The 16,592-nt window shown below is 41.9% G+C and overlaps 1 protein-coding gene across 1 annotated transcript in view; it reads left to right on the top strand.

Annotated features, from left to right (window-relative positions):
- Positions 1-2,606: 2,606 nt before the first annotated feature.
- Positions 2,607-16,592, top strand: part of LOC307139363 (Fc receptor-like protein 5) — a gene marked incomplete at its 5' end in the record, with an annotated part of 45,716 nt that continues 31,730 nt past the window's right edge. Inside the window, 4 exons of the mRNA XM_079838297.1 lie at positions 2,607-2,676; positions 6,351-6,386; positions 7,411-7,677; positions 14,648-14,944. Of these exons, the coding sequence (XP_079694423.1) occupies positions 2,607-2,676; positions 6,351-6,386; positions 7,411-7,677; positions 14,648-14,944 (670 nt within the window). The remainder of the gene's footprint in view (positions 2,677-6,350; positions 6,387-7,410; positions 7,678-14,647; positions 14,945-16,592) is intronic.

Genomic DNA, 16,592 nt, shown 5'->3' on the forward strand with positions numbered 1-16,592 from the left:
TTGCTCTGTTCGGTGATGCGTGTTTGTGACATCATGTAATACGCAATTACGTTGAAAAGGTCACTGTAACGGACTTGTATGTTCAGGGAAGAAGGAGGCGGGAACCGGTGAACATTCAACAAGTTTAATTAAAAATAAACAAACTGAAAGCAAAAGCGGCAGCCCCTCACGGACGCCTACTGCGCACGCACACATAATAAAACGTAAACAAAACACAGCGTAAATTCCAGGCCTGGTCCTCTCTCCTCTTGCACTGTCGTCGCTCCTCCTTTTATGCTCCCGTCACTCCTCCGTGACATGAGACCGGTGTGTCGCGCAGCTGGCGCTCATTACCACTCGCCACCGGCCCGCTCTCACAGTCCTTCGCCTCGCTGCTTGCCACAGTTACACTTGACTTTATCTCATCTTCTCCTTGAAGTTCAAAACCGTCCGACATCGTTGTTTTACCTTTTAACTCCTTTTGTTGTAAACAGAGTTTGACTTAGTATGTGTATATTTGCATATTATGTGATGTCAAGAACGCACATGCATTTGTGGGGAGCATTTGTGCTTATAAAACTTTAACTTTTTTTTTTTTTAAATGACTGATCGTTTCGTTGAATAAAGACCCTTATTCATCGTCTGGTATCATTTAAAGCCCTTTGAAGCTGCACTGAAACTGTCATTTGGACCTTGAACCGTTTGGAGCCCATTGAAGTCCATTATATGGAGAAAAATCCTGGAATGCTTTCATCAAAAACCTTAATTTCTTTCAACTGAAGAAATAAAGACATGAACATCTTGGATGACATGGGGGTGAGTAAATTATCAGCAAACGTCTGATGAGCGTAACTGGTGTGTAATGTCGTCAGACGCAGTGTGAGCATTTTGAACTGAGAGGTGCGGGCGCTACACCTTTTCTCTAAGTTGAATAAGGAAGGCGATTCACAGGAAGCTAGATCATTTACTTTATAAAGTCTTAAATATGGATATCTTTCTTACACAAATGTGTCGATTCACTTCAGAAGGCCTTTATTAACACCCCAGAGCCGCGTGGATCAGTTTTATGATGGATATAGAAGCACTTTTATGGACTTCAAAAACAGAGCTACAGTCAAAGCCATAATTAAGCTGGAAAGAGCCAGGACATGTTTATATAACTCTGATTTATAACTCTGAGTGAGATGGTGGTCCAGTGGGTTAAACCATGGAAATGACACACAGAAGGTTGCTGGTTTTATCCCAGTGGTCACCACCAGTGTGTCCTTCAGCAAGGCACTTTACTCCACGTTGCTACAGGGGGATTGTCCCTGTAATAAGTGCACTGTAAGTCGCTTTGGATAAAAGCGTCTGATAAATGTAAATGTAAATGATTTTATTAGTCTGAAAGAAGAAAGTCATATACACCTAGGATGACTTTAGGGTGAGTAAATCATGGGCTAATTTTAATTTTTGGGTGAACTATCCCTTTAATGTGACGTGCTGTGTAGACACATTTAACTTAATGTGCGAGTGAACGCGATCATCTCTTCCTAAAGAATAAACATAAATTAATATCTCTTAAGGTATGTTGAGGATACATTACAACTTACTGAAACATATCATATGTGGTGTAATCGCTCAATCAGTGTTTCAACCGCGGAAAGACAATAAAACAGCTTGAGAACAATGTCACGTAGCATCACATTTACTCTCTCTCCTCTCGTCTCCTTACTCCCTCCTCTCCTGCTTGCTTCTCTCGTCTCGTCTAGTCTACTGTCTTAAACTTGGGAGACTCTCCACGCACTGCTCTCGAACTAAAAATTATGGATTTGATCAACTGGTCTCTCAACGCAATTGACACCATCTTCTCGACGAGAAGCTTGGGTTCGGGGGAACCTAACTGCCCTGCCGGAACGTTTGCTGCTGGCTACACGATGGACGCGTGGGAGAGGTGGCATGTTGTGTGTCTAGCGGCACTTTCCGTAGAGGACATTGAAGACATCTACCTATTCGGATTTATGGTAACAGGGTTTCTGCTGATTGGATCAGGCATTGCCCTGGGATATCGAAAAATTCAGAAAGCGGTGACAGCTGTTCAAAGCTCCACAGGGCTGCCCGTCATGATTGAAGCAGTGGGCAGAGCGGTCATCTCCCAAACTGGGACTACTAACCGCAACATGGATAACATCATGGAGTTGCAACGCAAGATGGATGTCATCACGGAAAAGCTCACTGCTTTGCAAAATGGTTTCAGAGACCAGAACGAACTAAGAGAGTAGCCATAAATTGTGGCTGCTCGCTCCCAGACAAAACAAATTCCAATCTTATCTGCTTTCGGCTCCCTCAACCAGCACGGTCTTGGCCAAGGCCGCTGCTGAGACAACAACTCCTCCAGAAGAGCACTGCAGGGAGACGCTCTTGCATTCATCCCCCAACCACCTGCTGACTCGGACTGGGATCTGATCAAGGTTGTCTCCATAACAACGGGAGCACCGAAGATTAGGGTGCCAGGCGTGACTCTCCAGGCCTACACAAACATGCACATGAACTTTACAGGCACACACACACTTATGCACACACCCATCTCTCACCTTCGCCGCTTTGTACCCCCAGTCTGACAAGCGGGTCTGTGACCAGCGCCTGAGATGGCTGCAGGACCGGGACGCCTGGCTGTGCTGGGACAACTCAACCCCCCACTCCTCTCCCCTGTTGCAAGTCGTGTTTCATGTTGTATTGTGTGCTCGTGTTGCTGAGATGTTTTTTTACTGGTCTCAAACTGTGCTCCCGTAGGAGCATAGTCTGGGGGTTGTTTTTTTTTCATCTCCTCACCCCTCCCTACCTATCCTCATGTTATGCTGTATTTTCTGTCCAACTCAAGTAGGCGCCGCATTGAATGGCGACTCGGTGTGACTCGCATAACACCAAATACATTTCACTGCCAGTTGTATATTGCATATAATTGTGTATGTGACAAATAAAATCTCTTGAATCTTGAACCTCAGAAGTCATTCAGTGTCCACAGCTGTTAGTTCACTACACTGTAAAAAATGTAAGGCCTCTCCTATTCAAAATTTTCTAGTGAGCGATCACATCTACATTTTTCAATTGGCCAAATTGAATTTCAGTGAATTGAATTTTATCCATTGTGGCAGCAGTCTGGTAACATGGGCTCAATTAGAAATAATATGTTGAGCCAATGGAAAAATGTAATTTACCAACACTGTAAAAAATGCCAGGCCTCTCCAATTTAAAATTTTCTAGTGACAAAATTTTTTACATTTTTAAATTTTTAATTTTGAACCGATCACATCTAAATTTTTCAAATTGGCCAACTAAAAAATTTAGATGTGATCGGTCACTAGAAAATTTTGAATTGGAGAAATGTTTTACAGTGAAACTGTAAGAAAATATGAGGATATTTTAAATTGTAGTAACAATTGTTTATTTCTCACTGTCCCAAAAGACACAAATGACTAAAAACATAAATATATTAAAGGGGCTATATGCATTTTTCTGAAATTTAAACTCGCGACTGACACCTGTGGCCAAAAAACAGAACTGCTCTCATTTTCTGCTCGCTCTCGCAGCGGTGGTGACGTCACATCCGCAGACAGCGCAGGAAAAGACGACCCGCCAGAAAATAGGAAAAATAGGATACAGGCTTATAGGTGCACCCACTGTGAGCGGACAAGGTGTCAGTATGCTCATCAGGAGATGTTTGAGTCATAAATGGTAAAATAAAAAGGCTATTGTTACGTTTATTTTGGGGAAAAAGTTGCATATAGCCCCTTTAATCAAAATAGAACACAGACAACAGGGCTGACATTTTATCACATTACTTTATTAACAAGTCAATTCCAACACAGGATATTTGGTGAAAATACATTATTTTCAATAAGGAAAAACTCTGAATATTCAAGAAGTCTTCTGCATAACAGGATGTCTTGGTGAAGAAAACGCGGCACTGCAGGCTAAAAACCTGCAAATAAAAATAAAAACTAACATTAATGACAAAGCTCACCTGCATCACATCTGGCAAGAGACAGAACAGAAGTTCTTCATTATATAATGAGGATGAGACGAATGAATGGACATAAGAAAATCACGAGCTTGACGTGTTTGATATTTAAAGGCAATAACTCAAGCCCTGAAAGAGGCCGACGCCAAACGCACCGTGTTCAACAGTCGCATGCCGCACATATCACACACATGACTTAATTTCCTTATTACCTATTGTTTTAGACATATAAGACATGAGGAAAATAAAACTATTGGCTATCATTAGATAATTATGTGGTAAACGAGAACACACTCATGAAACCAATGAATGCATGAACTCGTGATTCTACAAAATGTCTTTTAAACTTCATACCTGGTCATAAAGCAAAACTCTGGAGAATAATGTCAGTGCTCAATACTCACCAACGTCTTTGTGAGATGAATATCTCTCTATTCTCTCGGGAATGTTTGTTTCGGTCTTCAGTTCAGCAACGGCTGGTTTGGCTCTGCAGTCCGGTCGCGCTCCCGCGCTCCGCATTTGAAATCTCCACATGAACGTTTTTTTCAAGTGCATTTTGCGCATGCGTACACAGTTTTTCGGATGTAGGACTTGTTAGTCCAACATGGATTTTTCACTTCGACTTCATAGATTGACTGAGCACAATTAAATATGTTCGGTGAATATAGAATTTTAATTTTGAGTGAAGACCTTAAGCTATGATTAGTTCAATGCATCTTTTTGCATGGCGATAATTATTTGGAAGTCATTTATTGGGCCAATGTGTAATGATCAATTTGCACAATTTTTCCCCCAAATTTTTTTTTTTACAGTGTAGAGAAATCAACTCTTACTAAATATATGCACTGTATTAGCCTATATATTCATTATATTCTACTTAACCTGTCAGTGATGTATTGATTATTTGATGTATGTTTAGATAAATCTGTCATGAAAATGACAGACACTGTGTATAAATGATTATATTTCAACAACAAATTGGAGAAAAAAAAATATATAATTAGATTTAGAAGTTAATGCAAAAACTGCCTTATGAGTGTTGATTATTATCTAAAAATAAAAAGCAAGTGATTTTAGGCTAATAGTTTGGGCTCTGTAACCTTTAATATTATAGTAATGTGTAAGGGCTCCCTATATAGTTTACAGCATTATTTTTAAGAAACTGTTAGTTATAATTGAATTCATTTAAGGACAGACACAATTTTTCAGTAAACCACTGTTTAATAAAAAATAAATAAAGAGCAATTTTGTAAAACTGCTGTACCGAACCTGTAACTAACCGTGACTTCAAAAACGAGGTACCAAACCGTCAGTTTTGTGTACCGTTAGACCCCTATATTTGGTTACTGCCAATATACATAGACCAGTCATCACTTGAAAATAACAGATACAATCCTGAAATCCAGATAGAAAAGTTAACTTTATCAGGATAGACTTGTGTTTGCACTAATCTATAATTTTGTTTCTATCCCAAAACAGGAAGCCTGCCGAAGGAGACATGGAGGACAACACACAACACACATTCACAAACACACAATACACACACACACTCACAAACACACACACACACACACACACACACACACACACACCCAATACCTCTGCGTTTTAGATACGTATTCATGTATAATTTTAATATTTGGTTTTGTATTGTTTGTTTTAAACATTGAATTTGTATTGTATATTTTGAAAATAAATAAAAGCTTGATTTGTATTATTTGTTTTAATGTTGGGAAACATGGCTATAGGCCCTACAGAAGATCATGGCACCGTTTTCTGTGGATTTACTTTAGAAAGGATTGTTGATGGGTTTCAAATGTTATTCCATGGGTCTCACATGGGAATGTTATGTTTTACATGTAATTTCATGGATTTCAAATGTGATCTCAGGGGTTCACAAGGGAATGTTATGTTTCACATGTGATTTCATGGGTTTCACATGGGAATTTAAACGTTTAACATGTGATCACATGGGAATATACATTTCACATGGTATTACATGGGTTTCATATGTGACCACATGTGTTTTTGCACATGTGAAGTTCATGTGTTTTTTCTGTTAGGGCCTGCCCATCACTCAATTAAATAATCACATCGCTGAGTGTTTTTGAAAGTTGTAGATTTAGTTTTGTTTAATAATTAACATTACATTTGCAAGTATGACTCTCATCCGGCTTGTGAACAGCAGAACTTGCTTCTTCAAAACTGATAAATGCTGGAGAATAAACCATCAGTTCTCTCATGAATGAGCATCAGAAGAGAAAAACACTCTCAGTTCATGTAGAATAAACTCTAGACATGTTTCAGTGTGTGATTGACATTGTGTTGAATGAATGGAAATTATTCATATCTGTGTTTCTTCTGCTTTCAGTGCTGATGGCCCTCATTCAGTCTGGACTCACTCAAGGTACTGTACATTACTGCAGTAAATATTATTATTATTAACTAATGTGAAATGTGTTGAATGAGCCATATTCATTTTGTATTATTTTATGTAATTTTGTTCTCTGCCACTGGGGGGCTGTATGTGCTTTGTGGCTCAGCTGATCTCAGGTCAGCCTGGGTAGGTCATTTAACTTGGAGGAACTCAGACACAGGTGTTGCTGATTTGGGAAGCAAACAGTTTTCGAATATGCCATGTTGTGTCTTGCCTCTGTAGTGAACAATAGGGTTTGTTGTTTTGGTTATGTATTATGAGTTAAGATATTGCCACTGTATGATATATGGAGGAGAATAAACTTGCTAGATAAAAGTAACATTACTGAACTCTACGTTGATTGGTGTGAGACCGCATGGGCACACGTCCAAACTTAATCCACTGTATTAGCAACCAGTATTAGACTTCGTTTATAGGACTTAGTCAATACATGTGTTGAAGTAGTTTATTTGTCTTCAAGGATCCACATTTGTCTATTTGATGTTTTATGTCCATGTTTTGCATATTCTCAGAATCATCGTATTTCCTTCTGCTGCAAAACATTACATAAATCTGCTATTCAATCAAACAGTCCTGCGGTTGTAAAGTAGTTCAGGAGCTCATAATCCACTGTATGAAACAGAAATGAGTTCTGCACAGAGTCATTAAGATGCTCAGCTTTATTCCTTCAGTGGTTTGGCTGGAAGGACTGGAAGTGAAAAGAGCTTAAGAACAGACAGATAGAAGTTCAGCTCTTTAAAGCATCCTGACTGTAAACAGCTCCATCTACTGGTCAGAACAGGCAGATCAATAACACAAAGGACATGCAGACTGGATAAATATATCACATTCGTTTAGTTCTTACCAACACTAACATACAATATTGATGTAATCATTACAATTCACAAGCAAACTATATTTTTAATGTATAGTGTTTTCCTCATGAAGAAGTTTTGAGTTCCTGACAGTGATCTCGACACTGCAATGCTTTTCAATATTTGCTTCTGTTTCTCAGTGAAACCTGTAGTGAAGGTGAAGCCGGATCAGAGTGTGTTCAGTGGAGAGAGAGTCACTCTCACATGTGACATACAGGGAGGAGGAGACACTCAGTGGACATACAGATGGTTTAGAGATGGACAACCTGAACCTGTCTATACATCATCATCAGCAGAGTTCAGTTTCACAGCTGATGTGTCTGTCAGTGGTAAATACACCTGTATAGGAGAGAGATCAGACTCACACACATCAGACATCAGTGATGCTGTTACACTGACTGTATCAGGTGAGTCTTCATATTCACATTTGTCTAATGATCATCTAAATCCATATTTCAACACTTATCAACCACATCTGTTGTTAGAAGAGACTGAAGAAATTCACTTTTAGTCATTATTCAGTCACTGCACGTCTTGTGTGTGTTCCCTTTCGAAAGGGAACTCTCGCTGCGTCTAGCTGACGCTATGGGGAACGCCCTCGGCGTGACTGGTGTCTGAAGCTACTATCGAATCACGGCAAAGTCTTTGACCGACGTCAGCCCATGACGTCATCAACGTGCGACCCGGAAGTATAAAAGGGCGCCGTGCCAACACATACACATCTTTCTCGTCTTCAGGGACTGTCTGTTTGAACTGCTATACGAGTTAAGGTAAAACAAATTCAATTATTAAATACACACGAGTGTGTATTTACTGCCTGGGATCAAGAGCATGCACAGTCAAGTTCATTTGAAGTTGTTTGTGTGTGAGTGTGAGCGGTTTTCAATCTGAGATCGCTCCACTCTAGTCTGGCTTTTTTTTTTTTTTTTTTTTTTCCTGAGGGAAGAAAGTTTGGCATCTGGGACTGGATGATGCTGTCCCGTTCAAGCTGAGGCTGAGCGTTGGCATACATCATGGGTTCTCAGATGCAGCTCGCCGATCGTCGCGACGATCTGGCGGTTAACGAGACTAAACAGCAAGTGCTCTTAGGGATGGCTGGTGAGAGTGGTATGAATCCTCTCAGCCACCCTGACCGTGTATGCTGAGCTGATGAATGTTATGGAACGTACTGCAGGCAGGCTGCGGCTGCCATGTTGGCGCGTTAGAGGAGAGATCGCTCGTGGTAGATTGCACAATCGTTTTCTCCTTGGCCATAAACCATCAGCTCAGATGAGCCTTCCATTCCTTCTTGATCTTCTTACAGAGATCGAGAGGGCATGGAAGAATCCATATTCGACCCAATATTCATCAGCATCAGCGTTTAACTTCGCTGATGTCGAGGGGATAGGGGAATATGGATATGTGTTGAGGCTACCGACTGGCGAGGAAAGTTTGCAGACTTTTCTCGCATTTCGTGGGCATCAACACTGAGAGCTCAAACTGTGCTTTAATGGCAGGGGCATACACGGCAGCGGGTCAGGCTGGTGCTGCTTTTCACACCATGGCGGTGTTTCAGGCGTACCAGGCGGACCTGCTGGAGGATCTCGACCAGGGGGCCGGGCTGTCCCCTGAGGCGGTTGCTGAGCTGCGCCGCACCACAGATCTTGCTCTCCGGGCCACCAAGCAGACTGCTGCTGCCATCGGCCGCTCTATGGCGGCTATGGTGGTCACGGAGAGGCATCTGTGGCTGAGCCTGGCTGATATCGGGGAGAAAGAGAGAGGCTTTCTCCTCGATTCGCCGGTTTCGCCGACTGAACTTTTCGGCACCTCCGTTGAGGCGGGGGTTGGAAAGTTCAGGGAGGCGAAGGCGCGTTCAGCGGCATTTAAGACATGCATACCGCTGAGATCCGCGCCCCCACCCAGGCAGGCGGGACCTGGTCCTTCACGGTCTGAGGACCGTAGGCAGGACCAGAGAGCTAGCATCTCCTCTCGTGCCCCCCCCTCCGTGGAGGAGCAGGGCACAGAGGAGATGGGATTCCCGGGGGGAAAAAGGATCTGAGGGAGGTTATCCAGGACCAACGCTCTCGGCGTTGGTGATGGATCACTTCCCTTGAGGGCGGTTACATCCTAGCCCTCTCCTTTTTTCCTTTTTAATGTCTTTTAATGATTTTTTACCAGGCACTTCTTACATCAGGCCTGAGGCGGGCCCATGATGAGTAGAACTATGTTCTGACGGCCCGCCCGGACCTGCTCAGTGAGAACGCCCCTTTCAGGCATTCAAGGGCGGTAGAACATGGTGGTGAGAACCGCACAATGAGTCTTCGCTCAGCATGCCGCAGGTGAGAGTGGTCATTTTTGTGTATTACACTAAAAATATGTATTTCTTACAGACCCCAGGTTTCCTGTATAGAGTTGGGTATTCATCAACGACTGAACGCTGAGGCGTCAGTTGGGATGTGGATGAAGGAGGCGCGTTGCTGAGGCACCGCCACCGTTGGTAATATGTACACTTAGATCGGAGGCTCTAGTAAGGCAGGTGCCAATGCTGAGGCATCAAGGTACTGCTAGCCTAGCTGGCTATCAGGTTAAAGAGGGGCAAAAACGCTCTCCTGAAGGTCGGCTGTCAATTGTAGGCCTCAGTAGGCCTCTTGAACAAGGCGCGTTTTCAGTTGGAAGGCCTCAACCAGGCCTCACTGGAGGTATGTACCGATGTGCGCATCGGGACAGCTAGCCTGGCGGCTATCAGGTTGTAGGCCTCATCAGGCCTCCCTGAAGGCCCGCTGTTAGTTGTAAGGCCTTATTAGGCCTCCCTGAGGGTGAGCTCTCAGGTTGTGATCACTACCAGAGGCAGGTTGTAGGCCTCATCAGGCCTCCCCGAAGGTCTGCTGTTAACTCTAAGACCTTACTAGGCCTTTCTGAGGGTGAGCTCCCAGATTGTGGTCACTCCCAGAGGCAGGTTGTAGGCCTCATCAGGCCTCCCTGAAGACCTGCGGTTAAATTCTAAGGTAGTAGGCCCCATCAGGCCTCCCTAAGGTGTTCCTGGGATCCAGTCATCTAAAACAGTTAAGCACGAATTGCAAACAGGTAGCAGGCCTCTCCAGGCCTCCCTAAAGGCTGATTATCTGGTAGTAGGCCTCAATAGGCCTCCCTTGAGAGCGAGTTCCTTAATCAGGATGCTCGGATAGCCTGCGTAGCTTGACTGTCGACTAGTAGGCCTCAATAGGCCTCCCTGAGGGTGAGCTCCCAGGTTGTGGTCACTCGAACGAGGTAGTAGGCCCCATCAGGCCTCCCTAAGGCGTTCCTGGGATCCAGTCATTTGATACAGTTAGCACGCATTGCAAACAGGTAGCAGGCCTCTCCAGGCCTCCCTGAAGGCTGGTTATCAGGTAGTAGGCCTTAATAGGCCTCCCTTGAGGGCGAGTTCCTTAATCAGGATGCTCGAAAAGCCTGCGTAGCTTGACTGTCGGGTAGTAGGCCTCAATAGGCCTCCCGGAGGGTGAGCTCCCAGATTGTGGTCACTCGAACAAGGTAGTAGGCCCCATCAGGCCTCCCTAATGTGTTCCTGGGACTCAGTCATTTGAAACAGTTAGCACGTATTGCAAACAGGTAGTAGGCCTCTCCAGGCCTCCCTGAAGGCTGCTTATCAGGTAGTAGGCCTTAATAGGCCTCCCTTGAGGGCGAGTTCCTTAATCAGGATGCTCGAAAAGCCTGCGTAGCTTGACTGTCGAGTCCCAGATGGTGGTCACTCGAACGAGGTAGTAGGCCCCATCAGGCCTCCCTGAGGTGTTCCTGGGACCCAGTCATTTAGCACGTATTGCAATCAGGTAGTAGGCCTCTCCAGGCCTCCCTAAAGGCTGGTTATCAGGTAGTAGGCCTTAAATAGGCCTCCCTTGAGGACGGGTTCCTTAAACAGGATGCCCGACTAGCCTGCGTAGCTTGACTGTCAAGTAGTAGGCCTCCATAGGCCTCCTTGAGAAAACAAGGGTAACCTCAGCAGGCGGTATTGCTGTCAGGTAGTAGGCCTCACTAAGGCCTCCCTGAGGACGGAGTCCCGAGCCTGGATGCTTGGGTTTCCAGCATGGCTTGCGGTTAGGTAGTAGGCCTCTATAGGCCTCCCTGGAATACCCGCTATCAAGTAGTAGGCCCACAGGGCCTCCTTGAAGTTGAAGTTCCTGAGCTAGGCACTTTGATTACCAGTTCTCTGTGAGAAATTGTGGTAGTTGGGCTTACAGCTGGAGGTTACTCGCCAGGCAGGCTCAGCTGCTCCCCTCTATGAGGGTCGTCTATGAGTGCTCAGCCGCCTGAGCCTGGTCAGACGGTCGTAGGCCTCTCATGAGGCCTCCCTGTTAGATCAGTCATTAAGGCCCTTTCGGCCTCCCTACTGCTTTGAAACACAAGCACCTGGTAGATCCTTGATTTGAGCAGGCAGACTCCCCTCGATAGCAAGGGTTGAAAAGCACTACGCTGAGTGTTGCTCTCTTGGATAACCCGTCTCTGAGTTCCGGGCTAAGTAAGACTGCCTGTGTTTCAGTCCCTTAGCTTGGACGCCCCTTGGGCACCATCCAGAGGCTCTGTTTGAACAGACAGGGTTGGCTAAACCGAAGTGTCCATAACACTTAGGGCACCAGGTCAGGCCTCCCTGGTGGCACTCGGGAGAACATTTCCCGAGTAGTGACTGGCTGGGGTTCCTTCGGGTCCCCTAGCCACATTCCCTTGAAGGGACCCCTTCTTTGGAAGTAGTGGTCCCGGGCCTTCAAGCTGTCTAGATGGAACTCCACGCAGTACGTTAGGGTTCCGTTTAGTTGTATAGCTTGGGCTATGACCGTAGGGAGTGCTGTCACTGTCAGCCCAGGACCTGAGGGGGAATCGCTCAGGTTTTTCTATGAATTACTTGAGTTGACAGTTGTCACTGCCAATGGGCAGACACTCCCCTCAGCATGGCGGCGTTGGTATATCGTTCCCCATAGCGTCAGCTAGACGCAGCGAGAGTTCCCTTTCGAAAGGGAACGTCTAAGGTTACGTATGTAACCTCTGTTCCCTGAGAACAGGGAACGAGCGCTGCGTCGCGTTGCCATGCTTCAGGGCCTATCTGCCATACAGTCCCTTCAGACGAGAAGATGTGTATGTGTTGGCACGGCGCCCTTTTATACTTCCGGGTCGCACGTTGATGACGTCATGGGCTGACGTCGGTCAAAGACTTTGCCGTGATTCGATAGTAGCTTCAGACACCAGTCACGCCGAGGGCGTTCCCCATAGCGTCAGCTAGACGCAGCGCTCGTTCCCTGTTCTCAGGGAACAGAGGTTACATACGTAACCTTAGACGTTTTGTGGAGGTTCTGGTTTATTATAAACTCATGTAAATTGTGACTTTCCATCTTTGATATTCACTTTAGTCACTGTCACTATAGTTACAGGTATGGAGGACAAAAAAATTACTTAAGTATAAATAAATGAATAAATACGTAAATGCAGAATTAAATTAATAAATAAATGTAGAAATACATAAATAAATGAATTAATAAATAAATATATGAAGAAATAAATAAATACATGAATAAATAAATAAATGTTGAAATGCATAAATAATTGTAAAAATGAATAAATCTAGAAATACATAAATAAATGTAGAAAAATTATAGTATAACACAAATGATACAAAAATGGTACAATTCAAAATGATACTTTTGACAAATTTATTTATTCATTCATTTATTTCTGCATTTATTTATTTATTTATTTGAGTATTTAATTATTATTTTTTTATTTATTTATTCATTTATGTATTTATATATATATTTATTTATTCATATATTTATTTATTAATTCATTTATTTATTTAATTCTGCATTTACGTATTTATTGATTCATTTATTTATTTAAACTTAAGTAATTTCTCGTCCTCCATATACAGGAGATATTCAAGACTACACTCCAAACATTTTAAGCATTTTATTCAAGATTTATGCATTTCAATTAATAGTAAAATTCCATCAAATTGAAGTGAATAAATCTACAAACTTAAATTTAACTCATTTAAAATTCTTGATATAAAAGGCATGATGTGTGTTGAGTGTGTCATGAGAATAGAAAAGGCCTTGAGCGATTGAGTTCAGTCCAGATGAGTTTTGTGCTGAAGTCAGAGAGAATGATGAATTACAGATGATTAGTGTCGAGTCAAAACCACAAACCCAGACCAAGACCAGAGTGTGTTCCCAGATAACACACGTTTGCTTTTCTTTCTTTTTGTGAAGGTTAGTTTGATTATGTAAAATTATTATTTTACAGTTTGTTTTAATTACTTCGGCAAACTTTTCACAAGCAATTGGTTCATTTTCAAAACTCGTAGTACTAATATCACAACAGATCATCAGAAGTGCACTTTTCTCAAACATTTCAGCATATTTTCAGTTGTGTTTGTACAATACACAAAACCACAAAGTATCCTTTTCAAAAACAAGTGTTTCATATAAATGTTTGATTCACAGTAACTGCCTTTCATAAAGCTCTTACTATCAAACTTTTGATTTATATCTCTTCTCGTTCAGTTTAATACATTTGTCTATTGTTTAATCCACTGATCTTAATGGTTGATTAATGAATCATTTGGTACACCTGATGTCTTGATTCTAGGCATGGTTTCTATAGAACTTGTTTGCAGGATCATTTTTTGACAGGTTTTTCACAGCTTGTGCCATTTCCACCTGGTGAAACGACATGAAATCTCAATTTGTGGCCATATTCAAAAAATATCTAAAGACACATCTTTTCCAGCAGCACCTGACCAATTAAGAATACACTTATCATTCTATTCATTTTTCTGTTTGTTTAGTTAAACAAAAATAAAAAAAATAAATGTCCTATGTGTTCTGTGCTAGATTAACTGAGACGCGTTACAGCACTTGCATATTGTTGCCCTTGACAATTTTAGTTGCTTCTATTGCTCTCATTTGTAAATCGCTTTGGATAAAAGTGTCTGCTAAATGTAAATGTAAAATTTCCCTATTTAAACACTGAACAAATGTTCTGTTAACGTTACTGGAAGAACATTTGTTCATAACATTGAGAGAACCTTGATCAAATATTAGCCAAAGTTAAGAGAATGTTCCTGTTAGCTGGATATGGTTGTGGTAGAAGAATATGTATCACCACAGGACCAAGACCAGTGTAATGTATTACTGTCACAGAATGACACCATGAACTGGAGAAAATCCCTCTGGAAACCCTTGATCAAATGCCTTACTCAAGGACACAATAGTGATGGTTAGTTCACTCACTGCAGGGTTTACACCAGCAACATTCCCATTAACAACCAGCGTTTAGCACTGAAGGTCCTTCTGAACAGTCAGTTTATTCCCTGAGAGAGTTTGAGTCACTTTGTGTTTTTGTGTTTCTTCTCAGATTTACCCACATCTGCAGTGACTGTGACACCAGACAGATCTGTGTTCACTGGAGAGACAGTTAATCTGAAGTGTGAGATAAAGTCTGATCACAGTGACTGGAGATCTGAGTGGTCTAAAGACAGTGTAGACAATACTGTGATGTTAAAGAAGTTTGAGCGTTACACTGTAAACAGAGACACTCTCACTATCAGAGGAGCTGCTGAGTCTGATCAGGGTCAGTACTGGTGTAGAGGACGGAGAGATGGAAGACCAAACTCATCACAATTAAGCTCTGCTGTTTCTCTCTCTGTGACGGGTGAGTTAAACATCATTCTCCTCATGAACTCTTTCTACGATGTATAATCACAGATCCAATGAAGAGTCTTTTACTCTCAGATGTTTCATTCACACTAAAGCCGAAGGTATACATTTAAGCCAACATGAGCGTATACGCACAGTCGAACACACAGTCTTGTAAAGTATACTTCTTTTGAATCGTATACAGGTGTTTGACGCATGTGCCGTTTTGAGCAATCTCTCATTTCGATTTATTTATTATTATAGGCAGGTGAGAGGATCTGTATCTCTTCCCATCAGAGAAAGTGTAACGGCTAATGTCATTGGCCTCACTGTTTGAATTGATCCAGCCGCTAAACACTTCCACAATAAACTCCACGGAGGTGCAATTTATGAAGTTTAATCATGAAAAGTGTGAAACTACAAAGAAGAGAAAATACACATATATATTTCACAAAATAGATAAATCATCACACAAGGCAAAGAACCAACACAATACAGTATATCAAAAAGCATAGACTCATACTTTACAAACTATGAGAAGAAAAGATAACAAATGTGCTGAATTAAATGCTATATTAACAGCATGATGAAGCTGGATGTCTGCAACCACATGGAGCACCTTGCACAACTCAAGCACTCAAGAAATATGGCCTACTTCCTCTTTTAAACAGTAAACCATAGGAAAACTCAGAAATAAGTATCAAAATAAAAGTCCTTGTATAAACCAAAGTTTAAAGTCCAGCACAGCTCACTTGGATCATGTGTGGCGTCGTGTAATGGCAGTGACGTCAGTGCCCGCCGTTCAAAGCTTTATGACAGTCAGTTACAGTTTACATTAATCCGTTTCTTGTGGACTAGCGTGCTGGTCTTGTGAATAAATTGTTTATATTTGGTGTTGTATCACTAGTAAATGTACAGTAGGACATCTTTACTGAACGGAAACAAGAGCGCAAATATCTCTATTGGCTGTAAAGTTCACTGCGGGGCACATTAAACCAGAGTGTACTTAAAACTTCATTGTAATTTTATACATATTTAAAACAAAAAGCGTTATATCATTATCGTAAAATCTGAAAGCCAAAGAAAGAAAACATCAGTATTTTCTACTTTCTTTATACAATTTCACTCAATATTACTATTAAATACAGTAAATAAGTCCTACTGTCCCAACATTCCCTTCTCCTTCTCTTATAAAATAACCTTTTTATCATAGTAAAATCTATATGTAACCCCCTCATCTAACAAGAGATGAGAACTCAAAAAAGGGCAACAACCACAGTGTGTTTCTTTGCAAATATAACAAGGTTTATTATACAACATTCACAAATAGCCCAACAAGTAATCAGAACTGGCAAAGGGTCAAAACAATAAAAACAAAGAAACAAACCTATAACCATTACAGACAGGGTTCCCAATCAGATCCAATGGAAATAGCTCTGCAAATAAGTGCACACTCAATCACCAATAAAACACCTTTTCACTCCAAATTCCAAAGCAAAAAGTAAATCACCAAATCAAACCACTACAAATTGCTCCCTCCCATCTTAACAGAGTAAACCATATAAGACAATGGGAACCACACTGGTTATGAGTACAAAACAAAAAAAACGACAAAACAAAAATACAAACACTTTGCCACTTCAATACAAGACCCCAATCAATAT

The sequence above is a fragment of the Gobio gobio genome, assembly GCF_949357685.1.
Source record: "Gobio gobio genome assembly, chromosome: 2".
Taxonomy (NCBI): Eukaryota; Metazoa; Chordata; class Actinopteri; order Cypriniformes; family Gobionidae; genus Gobio; species Gobio gobio.